Source organism: Drosophila willistoni (assembly GCF_018902025.1).
Source record: "Drosophila willistoni isolate 14030-0811.24 chromosome XL unlocalized genomic scaffold, UCI_dwil_1.1 Seg141, whole genome shotgun sequence".
Lineage (NCBI taxonomy): Eukaryota > Metazoa > Arthropoda > Insecta > Diptera > Drosophilidae > Drosophila > Drosophila willistoni.
In genome coordinates, this window is record NW_025814052.1 from 13030318 (window position 1) to 13047854 (window position 17537).

Here is a 17537-nt window from a genome sequence, read left to right on the forward strand (position 1 = left end):
AAACCGAACTTTTAATTAAAAGATCAAAAATTGGTGGAAAGTCTTTGTTAATTTTTCTGCAAATGAATTTTTTTAAAAAGTTCGAATATTTTTCAAAACATTTAGAGTAAAATATTTTCCGTTATATTTTCAAATATTAAAGTGTCGTTTCTTTTTAAATTTAGAAATATCGATTGTCAGCTTAATATATTATCGATAAAGTAAGCGTATAGAAAATAATCGATTTGCATAACCATGAACGATAAACCCACAGAGCTGGCCTTCGATAAAATCAGCGTAAAAGCGGCTTTTGTTCGATGTTCGACTCCTTTGTCGGAGTTCGACTCCTTTGCTCGATGTTGGTACTGTGCTCCATAGAGCTGGCCAAACATCGATGTTTATGAAAATACAAAACCGTCGATGTTATTTCCATCTCTAGGCTTAGTTTTTTATTTATTTTTTCGGCTTGCAGATGGACCATTTCCATTTAGATTTATATACCAAATAATTAGTAAAGTGAATGTGCGTGTATGTTTAAATATTTGTATAAATACCCTTCGAGTCCCCAAATATATGCATAGAAAAACATAAAAACCTAACTTAGCAAGAGAAAGAGCGAGTAACCAAGAAAAATGTAAGAAGAAAACATCAAAACGAATAGCAACAACAACAAGAACAAGAGTGAAATGTTTATGTGTTTTCCTGTGTAAATAAACAGACCCAAGTCCAGCCTGATAGCTAACGACTACTCCCTTCCCCTCACCCCCGATCCGGTACAGCATTTTCGTCTAGTTTGGTGTTTAGTTCTTGTGTGTGTGTTTTTTTTTGTTGTCAAATGTTACGCTTCCAGGCATTTCTATGTCAGACATGGAAATTTGATTTTTGATATTCACGTTTTGCCAACAAGAATTCTGCATACATTTTAGTCTTTGTTAATCTATCTGTGTGTGTGTGTGTGTGTGTGTGTGTGTGTGTCTACGTGTTTCACTTAAGAGACTCATTTTGAAATGTTTTGTCAGCTTTTCATACATATACAATCAAAAAATCGATAAAGCGTTGGGTTGTGTTTATTTTATGCTTCGTCTGCATTTTGCAGCCCCCTTTTTTGTACCGTTGTTCATTGGCAGCGGTGGCGGCGGCAGGCACCCCCTTGGCACATACACACAATACAGACATAATGTATATACATACATATACATAGATGTAATTTTAAGAATTTGCATATATGTATGTATGCATGTGTGTAGTGCTTCCAACTGGCAAATAGAATGAAAACAACAACAAAACAGAGGCTTAGACTGATAGGGCATATAGGAAATTTCGATTTTGTTTGACCAGATTATCTATGTATTGGCATTTATATATATACATACATGTATTTAGCATAATTATGCATAATATATGTGTGTGTGTGCGTGTATTGATGCCTATGTATGGGGTTTCTTTGCTTTCTTTTTCATTTTAAACAGAAACAACAACCGTTAATCCAATTAAGAGAGAGAGAGAAAAAAAAGGTGGAATGCCAATTAAGCCGGCAAGTCGGCTTTTGTATGCCCTACAATAACATATTTCATGAAATTTTCCAAAAGCGACTAATTCTATGCAGTTAACACTTAATGTTTTTATTTTAAATGTTATACTTGTATTAAATTAATACAATTTTTCGAAATTAAAAGTTTTATATTTTGGAAACGAAACGATTCAAAATTTGGCTTATGGCCGGCCGCCCTTTTTCACCAAGTTTTCTTGACTGCTCCGCCAACTTTGGGCCGCTTTTGCATTGGTCAGCATTCCACAGTCAAAAATTCTTGCAGGTTTTCCCAGTCTAACAGTCAGTCCCTATGGGTCAAGACAACGGGAATTTTTCCTCTACTCTCAGCATAAAATAAAATTGATTTAATATTTTATAATTAAGCCCTGTAAAATCCGCATAATGTCAATTGCAGTTGACAAGAATGGAGCCCGTCAAGCGACCCACATTGCATTTAGCAGCTGATGCTGCATTTGGTTTAGATAACAACATGACATCGCCCACATCGGCGGCGGCGGCGGCGACTGGTTTCCTGCCGGATATGCCGCAATGGAAAAAGGATTTAATACAGCGACGAAAAACTAATGTGGCTCGCACTCAGGCAGCCCAGCAGGCCTCGCCCACAGCCAACACCACCTGCATGACGACAATGGCAACGACATCAGGTGCTGCCGCCGCCGCCGCTGCTATTGATATTGATACGACAATAACTGGGGCTGCTGGCAGTTGTGGGGCTTTTTTAATGGAAACCACTGCCGGAGCTGGAGCTGGATCAGCAGCTGCAGGTGAGTTTTGCTGAATCTTGAGTCTTGATTAGAGAAACAGTCTTACATAACAACAAGAACAACAACAACAACAACTTTGCCCATGACACATAATCAATTATTTCTGCCACATTGGCAAAGCTGTGTTGTTTAATTGGTTTTTGTTGTTGTTGTTGTTGTGCTTGTTTTTCATTCTGTTAATTGGCCAACAACTGGCACAACGTTTTCCTTAGGGCTGTTCTGATTTCCGTTAAGTTTGGCAAGTTTAAATATAAGTTTTCAAAACTATTTGACAGATTTAAAGTGGAAATCATAATGATACTAATTGGCAACTAGTTGAAATTAATTTCTGTTTAGTTTTGGTGGCCTTTTTCAGAACAGCCCATTCCATGGCAGGCAGCTGTTTAGTTGATATCGATTACCAACCTGCTTCTATGTAATCGTAGTTCAAATTAATGGCGCTGCCATATCCAGTTACATATTTGGCGATCAAATAATTAATATTCGAATTTTAAAGTTGGGTTGGATTACTCGCACCCACCCACCCACTCTCCTTGTTTGTTTTCTTTTTGAATTTGATTGTTATTGTTGGTTGGCATTTTCATTTCACAGACTTAATAGCAACGGAGCAGCAACAACAACAACAACAACAGTCAAATCTGTTGGCAAAGAAAAATGTAAGCCAAACACAAACGACTACAGAGGAAAAGTCTGAGAAATCTCTTATTGGAGGTCATCATACCCAGCAGCAAGCGATGATGGCCTTTTCAAATTCAGCTGAAACAACAGCAACAACAACCATACCATTGCCCATACCAAAGCAGCGATCAAGTTTGTTTAACACAACAACAACAACAACAACAGAGCCGCAGATTCTAAATATGGATCTCAGAGAGCAAAAACATGAAAGAGAGCGAGAAGAGAGAGAGCGTGAGCATGACGTTGTGGTGAATAACAGCGGCAACAGCGGCTTGCGTGGTGAAGTTGAAACTGGCACTGAAACTTCGCCGAGCCAACTGAATTCGCCGAGCCAAAATGAATATTCGAGCCGAAGCAAACAATTTACGGCGAGAGAGGGCGAACAATTAACGGCGAGAGGGCACGAATTTACGGCGAGAGATCAGATCATTTTCGATGCTGAAGGCGGCAGCAATAATACAAAAGAATTGCTGGCGTTAATTGATAATAATAAGAATTGTAAAACTAAAATCATATCCGATAAATTGCAGAGTAATAAATTTATAAAACAACAACAACAGCAGAAGCAGCAGCAACAATTGTCGCCCACCAAAGTAACGGTAAAAACGACAATGGTAGCCATGCAAGAAATGAAAAAGACAACAAAACAAAATGGCCAACATCGTCACCATCTAAAGAGCACCACAAGCACCAGCTGCAGCAGCAACAGCAACAACAACAGCAACAACAACATAGGCATGGATGTGGAGAAGCCACCCCCCTCCGAGTTGGATGAGGATTTGAGCTATGGGCCGGGAATTGTATCCAAATTGCGTTGTCGTTATCTTAGTTTGGCACTACGTGAATCCCATCAGCAGAATCAAAAGCAACGATTACAGCGTTCCACCAGTCTAAATACATTACTGGATCGCGATGACGATGAGGAGGAAGTGGTGGTTGTGCCGGTTACAGTGATGACAACAGTAACCACCAAATCGACAGCGCCACCAATACTGGGAGCTAAACCGGTCATGACCACCACCACCACTAACAGCAACACCACCATCACAAGCGGCTATATAAAGGGTATTCAACGTCCAGTTAGCCTGGGAGCAACCACTGGTGGGGCCACCAACAATAAAATCACCACAATGAAAACGGAAGATCATGTGGTGGGAGCAGGAGCCACACGATCAAGGCATATCAAACGTGGCAATGAGGTAATGAAACGTGCCCGTTCGGTGGAGGCATTGCTCTGCGAGAAATCACCATGGAACACTCAACGAACAGCGATGACACCCATTTCGCCCACCACCTCGCCATCAGCAACATCAACGACCAACTCTACCTGCGTTACCATCGAAGATAAGATCCATAATGCCCGCGAGCGTTTGCACAGCGGCACCGATACCGCTCCACCCAAACGTTTGACCTCCATAATAGATGACACAGAGCGTCCACCACCGGATTTGGTTAAGCAGACATTGAAAATGTTTGAGGCCAGTGCCAATCGTCGTCCGCGAGCTGCACACCGTTCGAATGGAGTGGGTGGAGTTGCCAGTAAGGTGGCCACCTACAAATCGATCATAAAGGAGCAGAAATCATCAACCAGTGGAAGTGGTAGTGTCACCCCCACAGCCATTGGTAGTCCAAACATATTGGGCAAAAGGGATCCGACAATAATTGGATTTGCCAGTTCGACACCAAAACAACAACAGCTAGTGCCCGGGGGTGGTAACACATTGTCGCATCCTCCGGATGTTATACCACGACAAATGATGATCGGAGGAGGCAATAATGGAGCAATCGATTCGCCTGTTTCGGCTTTGTCGAAAATGCTGGGACGCTGCCAGCTGACTGAAGAGCGAGAGACTGAGAAGAGCGAGGCAAACAACGACAACGACGGGAATGAGAATGAGAATGTCGCCAACAACAAAGAGGGCAAAGACGACAACAACATCGTGGACAACGACGGCAACAACGATGACTACGACGACCACGACGCCGACGACGACGACGATGGCGGCAACGACAACGACAACAACCATAATGATGAAGGCGACGGCGGTAACGGCGACGATAATATGGGCGCGGCAGGCGATAAGCATAAGCCTCCAACGATCGCAATTGCGGAAGGAATTGTCGTCGGCGGCGGCAGCGGTGGTGGTGGTGGTGGTGGTGGCGGCGGATCTCAGCGTTCATTTGCCGCAGCTGTGAACGAGAATGCGCACGTTACCAGCAGCAACAGCAGCAGCAGCTCATCATCCATAAGCAGTGCCTCAACACGCAAAACAATTGGCGAGCCAACATTAAGTAGCAGCACCCCAAGCACTACCAAACAAATTGGAGTCATAAGACCGCTGTTTAACAATACCAATACCACATCATCCACGTCCACGTCCAACATTCCGCTAACCAGTCGTGAAATTGAAAAGAATCGTATTAATGAGATGAAGAAATCGGGAGCTTTGGCTGCCGATGGCGCCGCCGCTGCCGGCGCAGTTGCCTCCGCAAGAAGTGCAACAACCACAACTAGTCTTGACACCGTGATAAATACCAAGGATAATAATGCCTCCGAAACGGATGCGACCAATGCCTCACCCATTTGGGCATTGCGCAAGCTACGACAGCCGCAGACCTCAAACTCAAATACGGGTAGCCATCATGGAGGCGCCATTTCCGGCGATAATAACACCTCAATGGTATTCAATTTCTCCAAGAGCACCAAAGAAGTGCCGGACTATATAGAAAGCGATGTTGTGATCTATCGCCGTAAACGGGAACTGCCAAAGGTGAGTGAAAATACTAGAAAATTTATATAAATTTCAAAGGGAATAAGATGTCTAGAACTCCTCGGATATATCTATGTATATGTATATGTAGAGTATGGCCCTGGCCATGGCCGTATTATTCATGCTGCCATTAAATCCCCCCGTCATGAATAATTACATTTTCTTGATAATAATAATATAATTCGCATTGTTGTTATTGTCGCATTTGTAGAAAAAAAAAAAACGAAAAATTCCAAACGTTAAGACCACACAAAATACGGTTACTCCGGCTAGGTAATACCCTTTTTTGCATAAAGCCAAAGATTAACAGTTTCCGATTCAAGTTCAAACCATAGTCACTAGGTATTAGTCAGAGGACTAAAGGATTTGCGGTTGATTTGGAAATGTTTGTTATAAACCCTTTTTAGTCTACTGATGAATTATTCTCGATTTGTAGAGTATAAAACAATAACAACAACAACAACGATGTAAAGAAAAAATACCTAAAACTCTCTAGCGGCAGCCTCAATATCATCAAAGTTGTTGTTATTATTATTATTATTGTTGTTGTTGTTGTTGGTTTTGCTCGTTATTATAGTTCATATTTTCTTTTTCTTTCATTCTATTTTTTTGTTTTCTTCTTCTTTTTGTTAATACTTTTTCGGTGTCATTCGGCAGCAGTTTGCCATATATAAACAAAATATGAAACAAAGCTCCAACACATTTGGTGGAGAGTGTGAGACAGAGAGAGGGGGCCAAAACTGAAAATGTTAGTAAGAGAGAGGGAGAAAGAATGACAACAGCGCGATCATGCGCATTTCGAAAGTTCAACAAGGCAAGGCAAAGTAAAAAATTATATATGTATATACATATAAAGAACGCCAAAATTGTTTACTAAGATTGTCTATAAACATACTTAAAGTACACACAAACACACACACACACACATATGCATTTATAAAGAATATTAGAGTCGCTTTTTAGTTACTCTGCCGTTTTGAAATGAGATCCATTGATCCAGCTCAATAACAACTATCGAAATTCTTGGGATTCCACTATATAAACAGTGAAATAGTTTCAAAAATATATAATAAACAATTCTAATATCAGGTGCAAAAGAGTCGAGCAAACAAATGTTATTTGTTACATAGTTAAGGATTAGATTATCATTAGATTAGATGTCAAAATTAGAAGAGAATCATATTCAATTGAAAAAAAACATTTGGAGAACTCTTTGAAATGCTACTAAATTTAGATGCACTCACATATTTTCAATTGATTTAATTAGTAAATGTGTTTAAAAACTCAACAAAGAAATGCAAGAGAGTTGAGAGTTAAACAATGAGATAAATAACTACATTGAACAATCTTAACAATGAAACAAAAGACTGACTGACTCCCTGGCTGACTGCTGCTACCTTGGCTCTGGAATTATTGGAATAATGATGAACCCACCCAACTCCAACTCCAAGAAAAAGTTGTTCCGTTTTCAACTCCAAAGCATTTTTTTTTCTTTCGCTCCTTTGTTTCCTTAGTTCGCCACCACATGCCAAGTTTATCTCTCATTCTCTTTGTGTGTATTTTTTTTTTTTCTCATTCAGATTCTGATTCAGATTCTCAACGACCTCAATAGTTGGTTTAGTAATAATAATAATAATAATAATAATATGTATATAGTAACTAAGTAAATACTGAAACGATGGCGTCGTCTTCTCAATTATCATTGAAATAACATTTCGATCAAACTTTGCCTCGACTATATATATGTACATATTTACTTTTATACTATATGTACATATACATATATCCAACAACCAACATATGTACAATATAATGTATCTGCATCTGCTCGCAAGATGCTTCTTTCTTTGTATTTGTTGTTGTTGTTGTTGTTGTGTTTAAAAGCTTGAAGATGCAACCTTTGTCCGCCATCCATTCCCTGCAGTCTCTGCCCATGCCCATGCCCCTCGCCTCCTATAGCCGCCTACCTCCACATTGTCCGTCCTTCTGTCCGTCTGTTGCGTTCTTTTCTGTTTGATAGCAAAGAAAAGTTCAAAAAGAAGAAGAAACCAGTTTTTTGTGCCACAAAAGAAAGACGAATCAGAGAAAAAGAGAGCGAGGCGAGGCGAGGGAGAAAGGGTGAGAGAAGATATTTTTCATTTGGTTTTTTTTTTCTTTTTGCTTCCTGCTGCTGCTGCTGCCTAGGCCAGAGATATGAGACTTCTGAGAGTGTCTTGGGAGGAGCGAGCTCAACTGGACTGTTGTGGTGGCAATGTGGTTATCGTTGAGAGAGAAAGAGAGAGAGATTCCAAACCATGCCGGGACCGGCCCGGCCGGATCGTTCTTTATTTTTTTTTTTTTTTAAGTTTTGGGCTGGTGCGCACAGCTGTTTCAATCTTTTTTTTGCAGCAATGTTAATTGAGAAGACAAAGCAAAATCCAAGCTCCTCTCTCTCTCTCTCTCTCTCTCTATTTCTCCCACAGACAGATCCCACCAGTTGTTGGAAAACCCGTTTGCCGATCTCTCTCCCTATCTCTCTGAATGTATATTTTATCTCTCTACCTCTTTCTCTCTCTCTGACAGTGAACTCAATTTTTGTCAATTTTTTTCTTCTTTCGTGTTGAATTCTGGTCGTTTTTTTGTTTTTTTATCTGGGTTTGAACTTTATTATCTGACTCTGGGCATATGGTTGGACATGCCGTTGGGGAGGGGAAAGAGAGCTCAAAAATTGGGCCACTTAATGAAGTGACTCAGTGTCCAGTTTCGACCCATATGTCATCCATACTTGAGCCCATCCCTTTTAAACATAAATTGCAATCCTTTCTTTAATAATAATTCACTTTCGTTTTACAGCCAAATGAACCGGGCTTTGTGTTGCTGGGCGATTTATCAGTGGAGACATCCACCGATACCGACTACGATGACTACTCGATGTGTCCACCATCGCCATGTGATGTGGAGTTCGAGAATGCAAATATTGTGATTGATGGCAAGTCCAGCATACGCCAAAAAACCAAAGATGCATCGGTAAGTGAACTAAAAACTATGCCAAAGATCATTATAGATTGGTCAACCATATATACATATATATGTATGTATAGCTAGTATATAGGGCAAGGGTGGCCACGGAAATTTAACTTGGGAGCCGGCTCTTTACCGGCAGAGGCTGGGCAGAGAAAAAGGTCACTTTTGCGAGTCGACGCACACAAAAATTTGTGTGCCTCGAGTTTTATGACGGGTCATAAAACGACCTTTTTTGGGTCGAGCGAGCGATCGTCGTCGAACTTGTGGGCAGAGAGACGGACAAGTCCCGAATTTTACGGGGAGGGGGAAAAAGGTCGCGATCTCGAGCTCGCAACTTGTTGGCAGAGGGAGTGAGGGACAAGTAAAAATAAGGGTTGTTTTTGATGAGTGCTCGAGATCGCGTTCCTTTTTCCCCCTCCCCGCAAAATTCGGGACTTGTCCCGACCGTCATTTTGACCCGTCATAAAACTCGAGGCACACAAATTTTTGTGTGCGTCGACTCGCAAAAGTGACCTTTTTCTCTGCCCAGCCTCTGCCGGTAAAGAGCCACGGGAGCCAAAAGAGCCACTACGTGGCCATCCTTGATATAGGGTATTGGATTCTATGACTAACCACATAGTCGTGTTGCCGCAATAAAAATATTTCACTATCCCGGCTCTCGGGGCAAAATGCAGATAGCGAGAGTTCTATTTTTTTTTTTTTTTGTTCTGTTTCGTTTCAAAAGGATAAGATAAGATTACAATTTCATATACATACATATAGATACAGATATAGTATGTATATGTATTCAATCGGCGGCCTCTATGTAGGCGGTCGGCAATTGTAATGAAAATGTTCGATACTGAAACAGAACAACAACAACAACAAATAAGAATGGGGAAAGGAAAAAAAAGAAAATCTAGATGCTCTCCTCGTTGTTGTCGAAACATTTAGTTAGATCAAAGTCAAAATGCCAGTGGAAGATAACTTTTCCTCCACCTCCTCCTCCACCCCCTCGTAGTCCCTTACTCCTCCTCTGGGTAGTATATAAAAAGAGTATGTATATGTATGTGTGTGTGTATAATGCTTATCGCTTATTTATTTTTGGTAACTGAAACTATTAATCAAAATGCATTATATTTGGTTTATTTGGGATTTTGTTTTGGGTGCGTTTCATCAATGTGACAGATATGAAAAGATAGATATAGTATTTGTTTTATTTTTTTTCACATTTTAGTAGGTAGACATTTTATTGTGTTGTATTATTGTTGTTGTATTCATTGTTCAATGAATTTTTAAATTCATACAAATTTACTAAAGTCATCCCCCAATAAACACAATCTGTAAATGAATCATTCTATTCGTCAATTTATGTGTTTTTTTTTGTTGCTTTGTTTCAAGGGGGTTAAAAATGATTATGACTAATAAGAAAGAAGAAAGTAACAAGGGGGTGAGGCAAACAGGGAGCAGCAGGGGGGGAGATATGACTGACTGACTGACCTCTATGTTTATGATGTTCATTTTGCGGAAACGGAAAGTTCTGAATCATTTTGAGAAAGAAATTTATCACATCCTTTTTTATAAACCGAAACGTCGAATTTGTTGTATAAGGTCATTTTTATTGAGGTCAGGCAAAATGTCGACGGGAAATAAAAGTGGAAAAAGGAATGCTGTTTGTATATACCTAATACTTTAAACTTTTCATATTTTCTTATTCCCCAGTTCCGTGTACAATTTAACGATACATTAACATCAACATTTGAATATCCCTCCGAGGCATCGTTAACCATTGATGACCCACCGTATGCCGATCCATTTGGCAATGTCAATAAATATCATCAATTGCTATTGGCCGAACAGATGCAATTGTTGGAGCATCAGCAGCAACAACAACAACATCATCATCATGTCACTGTCGATGAGATAATTGAGCTTCCAACATCAACGACAACATCATCATCATCATCATCAACAACAACGTCATCATCGTTGTCGTCGTCGTCGGTGGCAACTAGCAATATGTTGGGAAATTTACCATTAGGTAAGTATTTCAATACCAAATACTACAAACTTATATACTATATATATATATCTATATAACCCAACAAACAAATCGGGGAAAGCCCAAGTCCCCCGATTAATATAAAACAAACTATTTATTTGTGGCATGAACAATGAAAAAAAAAAGATATAGTAAATCAAAAAAAAGAAAATGGAATGTGGCTTGCTCTCTCTTGCCTGATTGCCTGCCTGCCTGATTGCCTGCCGCCTATCTGTCACTCTCTCTCTCTCTTTCTCTCTCTATCTCTGTCTCTCTTGATCTTTCTTTCTATCAATCACTATCTGTGTGTCTGTCTGTCTATCCTATATATACATATATATATAACTTTATCCAACTACTATTCGTTTGTCTGTCTCTGTCCTTAGTTTTTAAATTAATTAGTTAAAAAAAAAAAAGTTCTGCTGTGTTTTTTTTTTGTTATTAAAGTTTTGTTTGTATCTCTTTCACTATTCATTTCATATTCATAATCTTGTTGTTGTTTTAGTTTAACACTTTTATATAGACTGGGGGGCACTACCACACACACATACTGATATCACATATGGCACTACCATGCGCACACACACACACACACATACTCACATACAAGAGATTTACAATAAAATAGACTTAGATCAGAGAACTAAACCAAAGGAAGTAAACGTTCTTAGACGGCAGGATGTATATTGGGGGAAACCTTAGCCAGAAATGAAAATCCCTCCTCCGACCCTGCCCTGGATCAACCAAAACCATCCCCTCACAAACAAAACCAAAAAAAAAAAACCGAAAGCAATGATAACTCGAAAAGTTTATATACTTTACAGATGCAGATAATAGAGTCAAGGTAACAGCCTCAGCACAGCAAATAGCTGACCCTACTAGCTTCGTCTCTGTCTCCGTCTCTGACTTCGCCTCTGTCTCCGCCTCTGTCTCAGTCTTGAACTCCTCGAACTCAGCCTCAGTCCCAACCATGATCAGGGCCAGGATCTTGGGCCTGGGCCAAGGCTGCTGCCAATGGCCGTCACCCAAGCTCAAAGTCCTTGGCAAACAATTTCGCAAATTAACTCAGCTCATCAGGTGGGTGCAGCTGGTCAGCTTTAGCACAGCAAACCACAAAAGCAACAAATTTCTCAGTTCTACCACATCACAAAACTTACCTCCCCCCCCCCTTCACCCAACCAACCAACCAACCAACAAACCACCCACCCAACCAATCAATCCAAGTACCAAAAGGCAAAGGCTTTCAATTCTGCCTAACGCATATTTGCAGATTACCCAAATTTAGAGAAGGGTTTAATCTTGCAACAGTCACAGGAGGAACAGCCACAGGAACAACAACAACAACGTTCTCATCCTCATCAGCCAGAGCCAATAGAAGAGATAATCCAACAGCAATCGCCGCAACGTCGGCGGCAACCATCAGCAATATCCCGAAGCGACCAAATCGGAAATGCACCAGAGCCAGAGCCGCTGCTGCTCCAACGTAGAGTGAGGCGATCATCGGTTTTACTTAAGCCGCAATATGCTTGCTTTTTGCAAAATGAGCCACAGACTTTATCATCGTCACCGGCACCGGCACCGCCACCACCCAAGCCACAGCCACGAAAAGCAGCCTCATTTAGCTCCATGCATAATCTTCATCCGACTTCTCATCATTCTCATCAACTGAATCAACGACAGCCAGCAGTACATCATGCGCAGAGTAAATATAATCCACCCAACAACAACACCACCACCACCACTACCAATACCACCACCACTACCAATACCACAACCATCACCACCACCAACACCATCATCTCCACATCTACAGCTACAGCTCGAAGCCACAGCAACAGCAGCAACAAGAAAAGCAGCACCACCTGCACCACCAGCAGCAGCAGCAGCAGCAACAATCGACGACGTCCCAGTCTACCGACAATGCGTTCCTCAACGTCGCTAGCTCTACCCAACGCCTCCACAGCCCTGCTTCAGGCCCGCATACCAGGCAATACGCTCTACTATGTCTGAGACAAGCTCCAAATCAAACCAAACAAAATCCACCAAAAGTCAATCTCCTCCTACACGAAAACGTAGGCATATGGCGATATATCTTAATTTTACATACACTATATATTGATAAAAACCCATTTAAAGGCTAAAGTCCTAAACACCATATGGGAGTCGTCCCCTCCAACCCCGAACCCCTACCCCTGGCCTGGCTTAAACTCTATATTGGGCTTCTGCTTTTGCTTTCTAATAATACAAATAACATTTGGGAAATGACAAATCCATCTTAACCCCCTTCACCTACCTCCCTACACTTGTATTTTGCTTGTAATCTGCTCAATGATTAGTGATCACAGTAGAGCTGGGAAAACCATCGATGGCACCATCGATATTATCGATGGAACCGATGGAGTGCGATAAATCGATGGAAATTTTTCGATGTCGATATATCGAATTTCTTTTTGGGTCCAACATGGGTGTAAGTAAATTGCAATGTATTGTTTTTTCTGCCTTTCTTTACATACAGGTCTACGTACTTTAATTCTATCAAAGTACCTATTTAACCCTGGCAGTTCCTCTTGTAAAATGGACAAGTTTTTGTAAGGTTTTTTTTTTTTTTTTTTTTTTTAAAATAAGAACCTCTTATTAGCAGTAAGTTTGGAAATCGCCCATTGTTTTGTTGTGCTTAAAGAGTTTTTAGTTTTCGTTTTTTGGACTTAGGACGTCACTCTTTTGTTTTTATCTTGAAACTATACATTTTGTTTTTTTATTTAAGAATATTTCAGAAATTACAAGCTTAAGTCTTTTTAATATATTTTTGGTTGAATTAATTTATAAAGGGCTAACTTATAGTTAAATTATACGCTAGATAATTCGTATAGATGATTATAGACATATGAATATTTGAAACTGTGTAATATTGAAAAACGACACCAAAATATATATGTTGAATAACTCGTTTAAATATTCGATGGTACCATCGATAGTATCGATGGTTTTTTCCATCGATGGAAAAAATATCGAGTGGAGCAACCATCGATGGATTCCCAGCTCTAGATCACAGTCTTTGTGTTTAAGCTAATAGTTGATGGGTATTAAATTACACTGACAAATCACCCCTCACCGTCAAACCCCAGGGAAACAGTATCTCTCCCTCAGAAAAACATTTATTGGAAATGCCTTGCCTTGTATATTGATTAGAAATGATTGAAAGTTGATTAGTTGCTTTAAATAGTTTATTGATCGTTAATCCATAGAAAAGATCATTCAAAATCGATGGTAAATTCATTTAGATCTCGACTTAATCGATTAATTGTTATAGGATCCTATCGATAACAATGCAAAGGAGAATGAACCGATTAAAGCGAAAGTAATTGGTTTTTTTTTGTTTATTATGGCATAACTTTCAACCCCCCCTCTTACCGCTCTCTGTCTCCCCTGTGTGACCCACTCTGTGGCCTGGTTTTGTAACACTTTTCTTAATGTCTTTTCGGTATGCCAGTCAGTCAATAAAACAACCAATAATCCCGACCTAGTCATCTAGCTGGGGCTTGTCTATTCCCTATTCCATTCACAATTATTACGAGGATGACGTCTCTCTCTACAAAACAAATGACGAATTCCGAATGCATTGTTAAGTAGTATTAAGTATTTGGTATGCAGCAGCCACCCACCACCATCCCCACCCCCACCACTCAACCATCACTTGCTAACCCATCTAAAAGTGGTGGAGAATCGGCTCGTTTGTAGACGAGATGGTGGCTGGACGGGGGGAAGTGTATGGCATTTGGTGCCATGTATTGAATTCCAATTGTGCTTTTTCTTTGTGTTGGCTTTTTGTGTTGTTTTTGTTTTAGTTTTATTTTTATTATTATTATTATTTGTGTTTGTCTGTTACGTTAACCAATTGCTTTTGTTGTTGTTGTTGTTGTTGGTTGTGTGTTTGTTTGTTTGTATGTGTAGTGCAATTTCCCCCCACGCCCGGCCTCTCTCCCATCATCACTCCACCATCAACTCTTGCTCTTACTCGCTCTCTCTCTCTCTCTCACTCACTCACTCTTCCTTGTCTAATTCTAATTCTAAAAAACAAAAGAAAAAAAAAACAAAAAACAGTATTAAAAAACAAACAGCGCAAAAAAATGGTTTTCATTTCAACTTTTTTTGTATTCTTTGTGTTCTCTTTTTTTTATACTAATTTCTTTTGCAGATATTATTTAAATGTAACAAAATATCAATACATATATATATGTGTGTGTATATGTATATGTATGTGTGTATGTCTATATACATATATATATATATGTAGCCTATATATATATATATATAATACAAAAATCTAAACCAATAAATGAGTAAAATAAAAACTGAAAGGCAAAGACAGCCAGCAACAACCACCCCGATGAACCATGAACAACCCAATTAAACTAAAACGATATCGAAAAATATATATAGAGAGAAAAGTAAACAAAAAAGAATTATAACAATCTATAAATCAAAACTAAAAGCCATTACAAATCATAACAAAACAAGAAAGAAATAAAAAAAAAAAACCAGCCCACACCTCTAACCAATTTAGAATGCACTCAGATTTGCCAACCAATCATAATCAACGAAGTCTAACAACCAAACAAAAACTAATCGTCAATTTATATTACTTCTTCTTAAGGTAACTAACCCAAAAACAAAAACTAAAAAAAAAAACATCAATTAATAACATTAGATGAAAACAACAACAACAACAAACAACATCTTTCACCTACTAATACCCCCAAATGACATGTTGATATACTAAATATATACATGAATCGATCTTACCATCTTAAATTGTCTCGAAAACTGTCGTTTCGTTCTCAAGTATTTCAGGGAATTTCAGGGCCAGATTAGCAATTATACTAACATTGACATTGAAGAAGAAACTGTCCATTCCAATTAACTATTACACTGATTGGCTTTGTCTATATACAAACATGATTATTGCCGGTTTGCGCAATGGCTATATACCGGAAGCTACTTCAAGTGGCTGATGTTTTCAACTTAATCAAACCAATCCAACTCGTTCGTTCTCTTTTCTCTCTCTCTAGACACAACAAAGACAAGTTAATAACTGCATTGTTGTAGTTAAAACTAGTTATTACTTTATCGATACGAAATCAATTGCATTTGTATTTGTAAATTGTATGAGGAGTGTGTGAAAGAGAAGAATTTTCAAGTTTAAAGCCGGCAAAAGTCGAAAACATTTTGAAATTAATTAAAACCCATATGCAAAAACATTGATCTAACGACAAAACTAACTAGTTAAAAGAAATCAAAAAAAGAAACTCAATTTTTGAAGAGATTAATAAGAATTTTCAGTGATGATTTATGTTTTTAATGTTCAAATTTGTTTATATAGCCAAAAGATCAATTTGTTTGAGGACATGGATATATTTGTAGCTATAAAAGGACAACAAAACGATATTTAGTACATATTCTAAGAACTAAAACTAAATATGATTCTATATAGACATGTATTATATATGTTTATCAACATGTCACCTTTTGGAGGAACTAACAATACACAATTGCAAATTTTTCAATAAAAAAAAAAAAAAACTGCACCAGTTCCTGTTAATTTCCATTTCTAAACTCATTCCATTGCCAATAAATTTATTCCCCAATCAATCGAATCATCAACCAAATCATTGCCAAGAAATGTGCCTAATTGGTTCAACTAACAAATTCTTGTACTTAACCACATTTAAATATACTACTACTATTACTACAAATACTTACCACTCGTAAATTATTTGAGACTTTTTGGGACACTTTGTTCCGTGTCCTACTTATAAAACTATTTTTGAAAAGTTTTAAATGGAAAATTTGCTGATACTAATCTCTTGGATACCATTTTGCAGGCTCAACAGCGCTGGGCTTCTATACGCCAATGAAGGGATCGCCAATGGATAGCCTGTTCCAGTTGGGAGTGACGCGTTATACTCTACCGGACAGTGGCAGTAGTAATAGCAACAGCAACAGCAGTGCCAGCAGCAACAGCAACAACAGCAGCAACGGAGGCAGTCCATCGGCAGGAGGAGGAGGAGGGAAGCCATCGGCGGCGGCGGCATCGACCAATGGAAATGCCGGCAAAGCCTATAATGGAAACGGCAGCATATTGGGAATTGGCGCTGGTCTCATCAGGGATGCTGACAATGGTAGTGGCAACGGCCAGGGGGGAAATGGGGAATCGGGCGGCAGCGGCAGCGGCAACGGTGGTGAAATGGATGAGGGGGAAGATGCTCATGAAGATTATCTACCGGCCAGCGGTGGGATTGTGTACAGTGAGGGCACAAAAAAGACAGATTTATTATATTAAACAAATTACGACAACGGACAAGGGCCGTGCCCCGTCTACTTGCTGCCCCCCGCAACACAACTTCCACTCCCATACACACACACACACACACACACACACACACACAGAGAAAAACCGTGGAAACCCCATGAAAACCGTGCGCTTAGGTGAAATATCAATTTCAGTTATATAAAATTTAAATCTGGCAGATACATAAAAATACATACGTATATATATATATATAGAGATATTAAACATAAGTGGTATTTGTAAGAACGATTTACATATATATGCATATATATATATATGTATACATATTTGGTATAAAAGATACAATCGCATTTTTTTTTTTTTTTGTTTTTCAATTAAATAATATTATAATATTTTATTGTATTATGTATTAATGTATCTACATAATATTAATATACATATATATATATATATATATAGA

The 17537-nt window shown here is 39.1% G+C and overlaps 1 protein-coding gene across 4 annotated transcripts; it reads left to right on the forward strand.

Moving 5' to 3' along the window:
- Positions 1-430: 430 nt before the first annotated feature.
- On the forward strand, positions 431-17404 carry LOC6641220 (serine-rich adhesin for platelets). 4 transcript variants are annotated; one of them, XR_006954427.1, is made up of 7 exons: positions 431-613; positions 1926-2295; positions 2887-5744; positions 8577-8750; positions 10449-10767; positions 12038-12839; positions 14963-14977. XR_006954427.1 is itself a non-coding variant. In XM_023175169.2 (7 exons), the coding sequence occupies exons 2-7, from the start codon at positions 1935-1937 to the stop codon at positions 14971-14973; spliced, it is 4155 nt and encodes a 1384-aa protein (XP_023030937.1). In that variant the 5' UTR covers positions 432-613; positions 1926-1934; the 3' UTR covers positions 14974-14991. The 4 variants fall into 4 exon arrangements, 3 of the variants coding, with proteins under 3 accessions (XP_046867421.1, XP_023030937.1, XP_046867422.1); XM_023175169.2 differs by having other exon boundaries at positions 432-613; positions 12038-12469; positions 14963-14991; XM_047011465.1 differs by lacking the exon at positions 14963-14977 and having other exon boundaries at positions 12038-12856.
- Positions 17405-17537: the final 133 nt, after the last annotated feature.

Coding starts and splice junctions, on each gene's coding strand:
- LOC6641220 (XM_047011465.1), top strand. CDS start 1,935: ATGGAGCCCGTCAAGCGACCCACATTGCATTTAGCAGCTGATGCTGCA. Junction 2,296..2,886: donor AGCTGGATCAGCAGCTGCAG/GTGAGTTTTGCT, acceptor TTCATTTCACAG/ACTTAATAGCAACGGAGCAG. Junction 10,768..12,037: donor GTTGGGAAATTTACCATTAG/GTAAGTATTTCA, acceptor GCATATTTGCAG/ATTACCCAAATTTAGAGAAG.